The 11,910-nt window shown below is 49.1% G+C and overlaps 1 protein-coding gene across 4 annotated transcripts in view; it reads right to left on the bottom strand.

The window, feature by feature from the left end:
• Positions 1-7,364: 7,364 nt before the first annotated feature.
• The window catches only part of RALY (RALY heterogeneous nuclear ribonucleoprotein), a 140,410-nt gene continuing 135,864 nt past the window's right edge, over positions 7,365-11,910 (bottom strand). For all 4 annotated transcript variants that reach the window (XM_074888238.1, XM_074888236.1, XM_074888240.1 and 1 more), the window contains exons 9-10: positions 9,474-9,522; positions 7,365-9,222 (exon numbers count right to left, since the gene is read on the bottom strand). In XM_074888238.1, coding sequence (XP_074744339.1) covers positions 9,478-9,522 — 45 coding nt within the window. In that variant the 3' untranslated portion in view covers positions 7,365-9,222; positions 9,474-9,477. The remainder of the gene's footprint in view (positions 9,223-9,473; positions 9,523-11,910) is intronic.

Here is an 11,910-nt window from a genome sequence, read left to right as displayed (position 1 = left end):
TGCCACCTTGGCGGTCCTGCTGCTGCCATTTTACCAGAGATGGAGCTGCGCTCGTCCCCCAGCAGAGAGTGGTTTTGCTGTGAAGGTTGAAGGGTTCTTGAAGATAGAAAGGAAATATGTAGGTAATGAAAAATAAAATTAAAAATGCATAGAAATAACAAAGGGTGAGGATTGGGCAAGTATGCAAATGCCATAGAGAAAAAACTATGAAATGCAATCGGAAAGGTATCGATTTGTGTGTGCAGAGGCAATGGTTCTGGGTTAGTATTCCTGCTATCTTGAAATACTGTTGTTTGAGAGCTCTGCTGTTAAAAAGGTGATTATGTATATTAGATTTACCTTTCTAATTTGGATTGTAATGCCCAGTGCACTGTGCTTTGCCTCTTACACGTTGAATGTTTTCCAGAAGAGTATGATATTCACAGTGGGTCTTTTATATCCACAGCCTTGTGGGTTGAAATGATGCTTAAAAGGAGACAAGAAACCAGAGGAAGGGCAGAGGGGAGTGCTGTGAGGAGCAGAGCTGCTGGGAATGAGGCAGAGGTAGGAACTAATACAGCCCAGAGCAACAGCCCATCCCTCTGCATTCCCATCAAGTGCTCTGCCAAACCATCACTATGGCCAGTCCTTGTCTTCTGAAGCACAGAAGTGATTCGACTGTATATACTCTTTTCACTGGTGCTGTCTGTATGTTTTATATTGATATGAATCAGGGTGTGAGCAGGGTTTTTCCATCTTTAGGTTGAGTTGCTCTTCACATATCCCCTGCACTGTCATGTTCTTAGCAGTTTCTTTACTGGCTCAAGTTCAGCAGACTCTTTGAGTTGGTCCCTGCTATGTGTTTAACAATTTTCCAAGGCAGACATTCTCCATACACAACCAGTAGTAATGGATAGCAAAGGTGTAAGCTGGATATCTAAATGCAAATCCCATCCTATTAGGATAATTCCTGGCTGAGGTTTGGGAGGACACAGGACTCTCCCGTATGTCTGGGCTTGGTAGCTGGAAAGGCAGGGAGCCTTGCTGCTTGCTTGCCAATGCAATTATTTTTTATTTGGTAAGGAAGGAGCAGAGATCTGTCTTGGATTGAAAAATGATCCCACAACAAAAATTACAATGTGGAAAATGGTCTCCACTGTGATATTGTAGAAAGACAGCATCATACTGTTTTCAACATATACATTTATAATTAAGTGAAAAAGCTGTCTTTTACCAGAAAAACAGCCTAAACGATGGCAACAAAACCAGAATTTTTTGTTCGTTACAGTGAAGTGGTATGAGAGACAGAAATAGTCTTAAAACCATGACAGATGAAACGTACCTCCTGCAGGTGAGTGCTCTGGTTTTTGCCTTGGCTGGCTGGATCTGTGGTGTTTCCAGCCAGTTTCAGTACCTTGCTCCCAAATTCAGTGCAGGTTTCGTATGTTCTGCTGCTGGGGAAACGCTTTCTTTGCTGGGGAAATAATTCAGATCCGTTAAGGCACGAGTTGAAAGCAGTGAGGAGGAGTTGCAAAAGCAGCACTTGAATTTTGAAAGCTGGGCCTGGAGTAAATTAGAGAAGCCAAATACATCTTTTGTCCTTATTCTTGCTGTTACGGTTCTGAAGTGTTTGACTTCTAATGTTGGTTTTGTGGTGTCATCATTGTTCATCTCAGCCGTGTTTTGGGCCCCTTTCCCACCAGTGGCTCGCTCCCTGTCTGATCGCCCTGCTCCTGCCTGCAGCCTTGTGCTGACCAGGGCTGAGCTCCACAACCTGGGAGATGCTCCTGGGAGTTGCAAGGAAGGAAGAGAAAATTTTTTGATGGCCTTGTTGGGAAAACTATGTCATGTGTGCAGGTATGTGACAGGCATGGTGAGGCTGGAGCAAGGGTGCAGTGCTCAGCGAGCTGCTTGTTTTGGGGAGAGGAGAACCAGAGCAGGAGAACCATCAGATGAAGGATCAGCCACATGGGTGCCCCAGCTGTTGTTGACCTGCCCCCCCACACCCCCATGCCCTCTGTTTGCCTCCTGGCAGGAAGAGAAGCTGCCCAGCCTGAATTTCCCACAGGCATGGTGGGTATGGCCCCTGGAGAGGTGCCTCCCCTCACCATGTCCTCGGGATTTGCGCTCTGGAAGGGGAGAGTCCAGTCCATGGCTGTTGGGTTCAAGCCACTTTGCTTTCCCCCACAGCCAGACAAATTCAGGTGTGAACAACTGTGTCTGGTAGGGCTGTTTTGTAATAGACTGACAGCAAATGACTACAAGTAAAACGGATATGAATTATATTTTTGCTTCAACATAACTATTAAAGAAATTTCTTTACCCTAGGTTTCCCGTAGCAGAGCCTCAGGCATCGAAGCTTATAAAAATAATTTATTCAGATGGTACAGTGGAAAAACAACTCGAGCTGGGTGTCTCTGGAGAGGGACCCTGAACAAAGAAATCATTGGGCAATTATAGCCTTACAATCTAAGTAGCCCTCCCCTCATATGACGGTTTGGTCCAATAGTAATATTTGGGTCTGGGGTCTTCTTGTTCCTCTTTGGATCCTTTCTCCATCTCTAGGCTGTCTGTTCCTTTTCTTATCTTGACGATGCAGCTTCTGCTGACAGATGTGGCTACCTTATTTTTCACAGGATGCCCTGGTCTCAGGGCCTCCCTTCACGTAACTAAGTTACATGTTCAGCATAAGTTCACTGCATGTGGCCTAGGCTGTAGTGAGTTTTTCTATTAATGCTATACAATGGATTCTGTCTGAGCTACTGCAGCAATAACCCCAGGATACCTTCCAAGTTGCTCTGCTGCTTTTTCCTAGGATGTCCTGTGTGTCTGAGCCATAAGAACTGGAAAAATTCATGGGGATATCTGTCTGCTGGGTTACACTTTGGGCTGCAGGTGTCCTGGAGGGTTGGGTGCCTGTGCTGTTACTTCTTTTAATTTCGTCTTTTTTTTTTTTTTTTATTGCTGCCCTTTTAGTTTAAATCCACCTTCCCCCATCGCCACTAACACATACTTGTTTCTCCTTTTATCTCTTTAGCGTCTCTTGAAGTTTAGGCTTTTGAATGCAAATGCATGTCCCAGGTGGCTGTGTTGGCCATAAGTGCTCTGAGTACATTAAAATGATTTCTGATTCCTTCTTCATACCCAGTCAGCCAGGTGTATGTGAATTAGGTGTATGTAGAAGAGCTTTTAGGTACAGAAATAGTTCATTATGGTATGTTTGTGATTATTCTACTTTTGTCCCTATTCCTCCTGCTGGCTGCCTGCTTCCTGCCCAGCCTGAACTCCCTTCACATAAAGCTCTTAATGCATTTACTGAAATATATGTTAGATACTGATATGCAAACAAGTTCCTAGTTTCTTGTGTTAAGAGCCTGAGGACACGCTCTCCCTGCTGTGATAGAGTGTTAATAGCCAGCTCTGGTGGCACTTGGGAACGTGGTGCTGCCTTGGTCTGGACCTGCTGATGAGGATGAGTCTCCTGTGCTGCTGGGCTCCTGCACTGCGATGAGGTAGGATGCTGCTTTTGGGTCCCTGGGCCCCACACCTGACTGGTCTTTAAGCAGTTTAGAAGGCTATAGTTCAGTCTTGCCACCAAAAAGCAGTTTTATCAAAGGAGACGTGCAAATAAAAGTTCCCAAAGCCTCCAGGTCTCGGTTGTGGTCCCAATGCAGGAAATTTTCTCCTTGGCCTTGAGGAGCTGTTTATGCTGTGCTCAGGGTGTGATGGTCTGTGCTGCTGACAGGCTGAGAGCATCCCCTTCCAGCTGCTCGCAGCCAACCCAACAGCCAAGTGGGGACATTGCTGGCTCCCACGCGTGGTGAATTCAGCTGCGGTGGCTGAGGAGGAGCCGCAGCAGTTGCCCACCATTGGGCAGGAGGGGTGAAGCAGTTGGTGAGCAGATGGGGGAGGCTGCAGCTTTGGGCTCTGCTTCACCCCCAGTGATGTCAGCTTGCAAGCGGGAGTAAAGACATCAGCAAGGAAGCTCACGTGCTGCAGGCAGGTTTGTGGGCAGGGCTGGGAGTCTGGGTTCCTGCTTCTACTCGAATCTCTCACCCCTATCCTTCCCTTTTCACCCTCTTGCACCTTGTCTATCTTGATCATGCTTTCTCTGGGTCTCCTTTGTGACTAGTCTGGGCGAATCACTGGGGCTGTGAGCCCAGGGAGGGGGTGAAAGCTGGGATCTGTAGGAAACTGTGTTTGAGGAACCCTCTCAAACCTGTCAGAGAAAATAATCCACTTCCTAGGAAGTAAATCTTGGCATTGAAAAGGTGCTGAACTTGAGGTTTTTCTTGCTAAACTGATACAGCACATCCGTATTGACACATGCCCGTCCACACACTGCCATGATGGGTATGTGAGCAGTGCTGGCAACGTGGGGCTTAGCACAGGCAGGAACGGCTGGTCAAGGCCCTCTGCCAGACGTGCACAGGAGATTTTGGCTATGCCCGAGTCCTTTTGACATCAGACTGTCTCTGTCCAAGGCTTGGGTGTGTCTTCCTGGCAGAGGATGGACAGACTCCACCAGGAGCCCTTGGGGTTCTTGACCACAACTCCAAGTGTTTCCACCACTTTCTTGATAAGAGGAAAAATATGGAATTAATTCTCCTGCAAATAATGGGAAAATAGCGAAGAAGGGATATGACAACTCTCACAGAGGTAGCAACTGGCTCTTATAAATTCCCCAAAGAATTGGTCGTATTAAAGCTGCAGTAACTGAAGTATTTCCAAAGTGCTGCATGGACTGCAGCACTGTGATGCTCATTAACATCATTGGGGCTTTTGTTGCATCTCCTGACTCAAACTGGATGCAGGATTACAGGAGTTTTGGCCCAACAGATTAGCTTTCCATGTCCAGAAGCACATAGAAGGAGGATTTGGGACTGGAGTAATCCTGCTCTATTGCTCTAATGACTGCTGAGGCCAGCATATGAAAAAGCAGAGCACCAAAACTTCCTGCACGCCTGCTGTTCCCATCCAGAGCAGCACAGTCAAACCTAAAGTCTGTTGGCAACCTCATACATTTCATGTTTCCTTTGCAGAGGTGCAGGCAAGGCAGTGGGGGCTGAGACCTTTGGTTTTGTTTCCAACAAGCCCATGCTGCTGTTGCCACCAAATGCAGGTGGGATGGCAACAAGGAGAGCAGCAAATGTGAGAGGCCAAGTGAGGTCCAGGATACTTGGTAATGAGATCCTGCCTTTGTGGGTGGTGGGAAAAGGCTTTAACAAAAGCATTTTTTTTTCCAGTTCACAAGATGGAAACTGTATGTTCAGTTGAGTTGCTCGGTTTACATTGGTCATTTTTCTTCAGAATGTGCAGATGTTGAATTAACTGTTGCCTGGAGGGAAATGCTGGGAAGAATGGACTGGCCCAACCCTCGTCTTCCCACATCCCAGCAGGGCAGGGATGATTTACAGGGAGCAACTCTATGGGGACACTGGGTTATGGAAGAGGAGGTTGGGTGCATGTAGGGTGGGACTCCTTTATATTCTTTCAAGTGCTAATGAGATCTGACAGATCTTTTTGTGTTATGGATATTTAAAATGCTTTGGGGAGGACCACACATCTTTCTGTTAACCAGGACAAGCCCAGTAATGGGGCTTCTGCTCTCACTGCGGTCTGTTCCCTGTGACAGCAGAGTGTGGTTTGGGCTGGGGTTGAGCATGAGGATGGATGGGCTGTGGTTAAAGAGCTGTGTTGTGCTCCGAGCATGCAGCACCCCACACTGTATCTCACATGTGTGTTCATGGTTGGAAAGATGGGATGGGGGAGTTGGGGAAGAGGAGCTGACTATGATGTGCACAGTTAAATAGCACCGATGGCTTTGTCCGCACTCTGTGTGCGTGTTCTCTATAAATACTCTGGAGTCCTTACACCTCTACAGCCCTGGCTGCTCTTGCTCGTGTGCTTTCACCTGCCTCTTTCTCCAAAGCTCTGCCCCTGTGCCTCGTGCCCCTGCAGTGGGAATCTGCCCTTCCCCTTGCCCTCCCTCTCGGTCCCTGGGAAAGCAGTGCTCAGAGGGAGGGGGTGACACCTCCTCTCCCTCTGTTCCTCTCTTGATGGACCCAGTGAAGTCTGCTGGAGGCTTTGCAGCTGCTTTATTGCCTCAAGGGGTGAAGGGGCAGTTTGCATTCCTTTTCCCACCCCATTGCTGTGCCTTTGCCTCTTCAGGTAGAGATCTTCCCCATGGTCACATGCATAACTCAGTGAACATGAAAAACCCAGAACTCGTTTTGCTGAGGCCCTATCCACAGCCAATAGTCAAGTTAATTGCCATAAAGGGGCCTGCATAAGAGTGCTCAAAGTCCCTCACTCTCCCCCCCAAATAATTAACAAAATCAAACCAGTTGTTTGCTAGAGACCTTGACCACGCTCTAATGGCCTAAGGCTGATGAGCTGCACGGTGCTGCAATTACCCAGCCCCAGCCCAGCGCCAGGTTGAGCGTTTGGCTGGTGAGGCAGGGGCTCGAGGTGGGGATGGAGCAGGGAAACGCTCTGCCCTCCTCTGAGGCAGAGCCATGGTCGCTCTCAGGGCCCGGGTACACCGCTCAGTGGACCTAAGGTTAGGCTGATTTTGATCTTGATAGCCAAATGTTTTGAATTGCTTTTCTTTTTTCCCCCATCCTTCCTCCTTCTTCCCAGCTGCAAAGACATCCAGCCATTCGTCTGATGAGGCTGCTTTCCTCATCTTGAAGTGACTGATGGCAGGATGGGAGGACAGATGCATGCTCAAGCATCCCCAGACTCACCAGGAACTTGAACAGATGCAGTAGGCAGCTTTGCCCTCCAGTGCTGGACAATGGCTCAGGCCAGGCTCAGCAGACAACTTTCTAGGACTGTACACTTAAAAAAGCATTGAAAGTGTGGTAGCTGCTGACTTCTCCCCATGTGACTGGGGTTACTGGTGCCCTTCAGCCACAGCTCAGGTGCCAAATGTGCCAGGTTTCAGATGATCTCTCCAGTGAACACAGGCACAGCTGGCAACATGGTGTGAGCTTTGCTCTGCTGAGGAAGGGACTGGGGAAATGGCCACAGACACTATGCTTAAAGAGCATTTATTAGCAGTTGGCTTGTGCAAACTGGAACAGCAGCCTCATTTTTCCAGTCTGTTATGAGCTAGACCAGTGCAAAGTCCAGAGATTAAAGGCCTGGATTTGTCCCCTGCATCAAATGTGTTTCCAGGCCTCCAGAGGAAAACCCCCAGAGCCCCTGTGAACCCAGATGTTCTGCTCAGCCCAGTGGGATAGACCTTGTGTAAGGAAAAGCAAATCCTGTGGGCAGAGCTGAGGCTTAGGAAGGGAAAGAAAACTTAATTGTCTGAAATAGAGGAAAAAAGTGTGTGTGTATGTGTACATATGACAGAGAGAGAAGAGAGCGAAAGCAAATTAGATTTCTTTCTTTTATTATACAGGATTGTTATGTACAAGGTCACCTTTCTCCCAAACATCAGCATCACAGTCAGTTCATAGCAAAAACTGCAGCTCATCTCTCAAAGCCTAGAAAACAGCTCTACAACGGCTCAGTACAACACAATGGATAAATTGTACAGGAACCGGAAAAAGGTAGGGGAAAGCACGATTATCCTTTTAATCCCTCAGGAATTATTTGAAACTAAGAAATGCAAATAAAACATTGTGCTTCAAGAGCCATGCTTGCTCCAGGATGGCCCTTGGGGGAGGGAAGCATTGCCCCTGGGACCTGTTTTCCCCTTCACCCTTCAAAGAGAGATGCCATAGATGAGGGCTGGCTTTGGGCGCTGGAGCAGAAAGCAGGAGTCCCCTCTCAGAGCACTCTACACGACCTAGGGGGCCACGCGTTTTGTGGGAGGGTTTGACCAAGGAGAAGGTGTGGACACCGTTCTGGATTCAAAGCACTGATATGTGTGTGTGTTTTGGAGGGGAAGAGGGGAGACGGGCAGGACACATCTGTTCTGAATAAAGTGCTGCGTGAGTTTCAGTCCCATCTACCCCTGAACTCAGAAGAAACTGGATAAGCCCACGAAGGAGGTACAAACAAGAGAAAGGCTGAGACCTCTTGGGTGTTGTGGTGTAAGGGGGTTCCCACGACAAGCCCCATGCTGGCTGCTGCAGCCCTCTGCTCGCAGGACAAGGGTCAAAAGCAGCTTGGATTTGGGGAGGCAGGGGAGGTGCTTGCACACCCACATGCATCGTGCTGGGGGTATTGGCTGTTACCAGTCTCATTACGCTCAGGCAAGCTGTCACACTGTGCAGACCCGTCAGACCGGTGATGGAGCAGAGCCTGCGCAGTTGGGAGCAGGAGCCGCTCTGCTGGTGGGCCAGGTCGGGGTGAAGACCCAGTGAGGCTGGGACAAGAGATGGCAGCACCCTGGGAAGGGGCTGATGTCTCTGGCACTGGGCTGGAGAAGTGGGAGGATTACACCCCTTCCAGGGAGCAGAGAAGGTTTCAAGAAAAGGGTCTCATCCACACATGCTTGCACCCCCTCACTCTGCAGAGACTCGCTCGGCCTTTACGTAGTGGCTTCCCAGTGGAGAATGAAGAGACCAAACCACTGAAGATGATGTATGCTTCGTTCCTCCTGCTTGGGATCACTTGCTTTCCTGCATGCACCTTCCTTTCCTCTTCCCCTCTCTTCAAGCAGCTGCACAGAGCACAGCACATACACCAGCACCGACTCCTCTCCACCTGGAAGTGACCGTGTACCTGTGGCAGCTTGTGGGGCAGGAGAGCCACGACAGGAGGTGACCGTTCTGGGAGGACAGCTCACCCCACAGCCTCTTCCTCAACAGGACCTTTACATGAGAACACAAATTGTCCAAACTGAGGCAGTACTTTTCCCCCAGTTAGCAAATGCTCTGGCTCTCACCTAGCACGGGAAAAAACATCTTTATTGGGTTAGCCTTAGTTCTCCCTCCCCTCCTACGAAAAGCTCTATAACATCTCTGACTCAGTTGGTGACACAACCGCTCTCCCGTTATCCAGTCTGTGATGGTTATGGACTGTGTAGGGTTTGGTTCCTGCTTCTGTTGGCTGCAGAGCTCTGAATCCATTGCATGGGGTAGTGGGGATTCACTGGGATGATGAGTTTTCTTTGTCTTTGCTTTACAGATGGATGGAAGATGTCGGGCCATGTTTCTCCTTTTTGAATGCCAGGTAGAGATGACAGCACCACTTCGATTCAGCTTGTCTTGCTCAATGTGCCAGGACAGGGTTTAGCCTCGTGCTTTCCTCACACTGTTGCTCACTGTTGCTGTTCTGAATGGGCTGCAAGGAGGGAAGAGAGAGGGGGAAAAAAAAGGTACATAGTTTTCCTTGAACCTCAAAGATTTGTGATTTAGGAAAGGGATTTTTGAGGGGCTGATCAGTGACCCAGCTGAGCAGCCAGGCTCAGTGCTATGAAAACACAGAGGATCACTGGGAAAGAGCATCTTCTGAAGCAGCAAACCCCCCACCCCAACATGCATGGAACGCTTTTGCTCAGAATCAGCCTCTAAAAAGCAGCGAGTGAGCTATACCTGGTTACTGTAGTCTGGCATCCTCCACATCTGTGTAATGGCTGTTCTCCTGGAGGGAAAAGAGAACCAGAAACAGTAAATCACCATGTGTTCCTCCTGCCCTGTCTGGGACACCGTGACACCTCGCATGTGGTGACCAGCTGGTACCGTGGTGTGGGAGAGCTCACATGCTGTGAGCAGTGTCAGGTTGCTCAGCGTGGTGGAGGAGCTACAAAACACACCTGATACGGGCACGGTGTGCCATGGCTGTGGTTTCTGGAAGGCAGTCCCAGGCAAACCCAAAACTTTCCTCTGGCTCCTTATTCCGGAAGGGCTCTGCCAGACAAACCTGGGATGTGTAATTCCCTCTTGGATTTTGAAGTCTGGCTCCTGCTGAACTTCAAAGGGCTGAAATTAAGCCCAGCTTTGCTTGTATAAAGTCAGGTGTGTGATCTGGGCTATGCCAAAGTCAGCACCTCCAGTGGGCATGTCCCAGGGAAGGTCGGGAGTCTGTGGCATGAGTTGCCATGCTTAGACTGAATGCCTAATTTCTGCATGGCCAGGTTAAGTCCATGCTCAGCACTTTCATGAGGTTTACTGCATGTGCTGGCACAGCTCACGCCTTGTCGTAGCACTGTGAGAAGTTAATTTGGGACCTAGGAACAGCCTGCACCAGGGAACAGGCATTGTTAGTGTTGTCTAATGATGTTAAGGTGCAGTCGGTCTGCAATGGCAAATTGTGCACGATGCAATGATTCTGTTGTTGAACACAGAAAGTGGTCCCAGTTTGCAGTTATCATCATCCAGAATGATAACACTCATAATATTCATCACTCCAAAGGCCACAATAATAGTGCTGGTGTGCTGAACCACTCCCCAATGCAACAGTGGTTTTGAAAGCATGGCGTGTGAAAGCCCCTCTCCTGGAGCCGTTCTGCAATGCAGTATCATTAAAAGAATTAGGTGCTCAGCAGCAGGATTTTATCTCCTGCACAGGCCAAATTTTGTGGTGAATATTTTAGAGATGGAAATGGATCCCAGAGATGTCTGCAGGGGATGCTAGGTAATCTGCAACGAAAGGCAAGGGAGCCCAGTCCCAACCTTGTTAGCAGCAGGCTGGTTTACAGGGCACTGGGGGAGATAAATAGATTTTTACCATCAGGGAGACCAATAGGGTCTTTGCAGAGACCCCACAGGGGAAAAGCCTCAGGACTGCAATGCATGAAGAAGGGATGGCTGGAGACTATGCTCAAAGGAGCTGTGGATGGAGACTCCCAAGTGATCAAAGTCTGGAGGCTTGTGACTTCTGACAACAGAACAAAGGCTCCTTCTCTGCAATGACAGAGCAGGTAGCACCCTGGGAACAGGCTCTTCAGGAAAGCCAGGTGAGGTGGCATGTGCTCTGGGCAAAGGAGTAGTCCAGATGCACAGGGATTTGCCTTGGAACAGGTGATGAGTCAGCTGAGAGCTTGTTCGTGAGGATCAGGGGACAGACCAACATGGGTGATGTCATGGCAGGCATCTGCTATAGGCCATCTGATATGAAGTCTCCTCTGGACGGTTGGAGGAAGCCTCCTGATCAGAGGCCCTTGCACTCCTGGGGGACTTCAACCACCCTGGCATCTGGTGGGAGGGCAGCAGGGCTGGGTGAAAGCAACCCAGATTTCTGGAGAGCATCAAGAACAGTTACTTGACACAGCTGACTGACCAGCTGACTAGGGAAGACATTCTTCTCGACTGTTACTGATGACCAAAGAAGAACTGGTCAAAGATGTAAAGATGGAGAGAAGTCTTGGCTGGAGTGACCATGAGACTGTGAAGTTGAGTATCCTCAGAGAAGTGTCCAAGAGAAAGAGCAGAATCAAATCCCTGAACTTAAGAGAGCAGATTTTGGGTTTTTCATGGATCTACTTGGCAAAATCCCATGGGAGACTGCTCTGGAGGCTTGCGTCATCTTCAAGGACACCTGCACCTGAAGCACAAGAATGGCCCGTTCTGATGACAGTTGGGCAGGTGTGGTAGGAGGCCAGCATGGATGAACAGCAAGCACTCAACAGAGCTTTTTCCTACATGAAAAGGCAGAACCTAGAAGATGGAAAGCAGAGCTGAGCCACCCAGGAGTAATCCAGAGCCATCCCTCCAGTGTGCAGTGACAGTTAGAAGAGCATCTGCAGGTACACCAGCAGCAAAAGGAAGGCTAAGGAAAGTGTAAGCTCACTGCTCAGTGGGGCAGGGGACCAAGGGACCTGGTGACAAAGCACATGGAGAAGTCTAGGCGACTCAATGTCGCTTTTTTTTCTGCTTGGTTTTCACTGGTCCGGTCTGTCTTCTGGCCTCCCAGGTCCCTGAGCCTAGTGGCAGAGCTTGTAGGAATGAAACATTTTATCCTTCCTCTGCGGAGCTCCTTTCCTGCCCACCCTCTCTAAAAAGGGCACAAACTCATGCTGGAAGTGGGGGC

Source organism: Strix uralensis, chromosome 18 (genome assembly GCF_047716275.1).
Source record: "Strix uralensis isolate ZFMK-TIS-50842 chromosome 18, bStrUra1, whole genome shotgun sequence".
In the NCBI taxonomy this organism is placed as follows: Eukaryota; Metazoa; Chordata; class Aves; order Strigiformes; family Strigidae; genus Strix; species Strix uralensis.
Note: the sequence above shows the minus strand (reverse complement) of the source record. Positions and strands in the feature narration are given on the sequence as shown.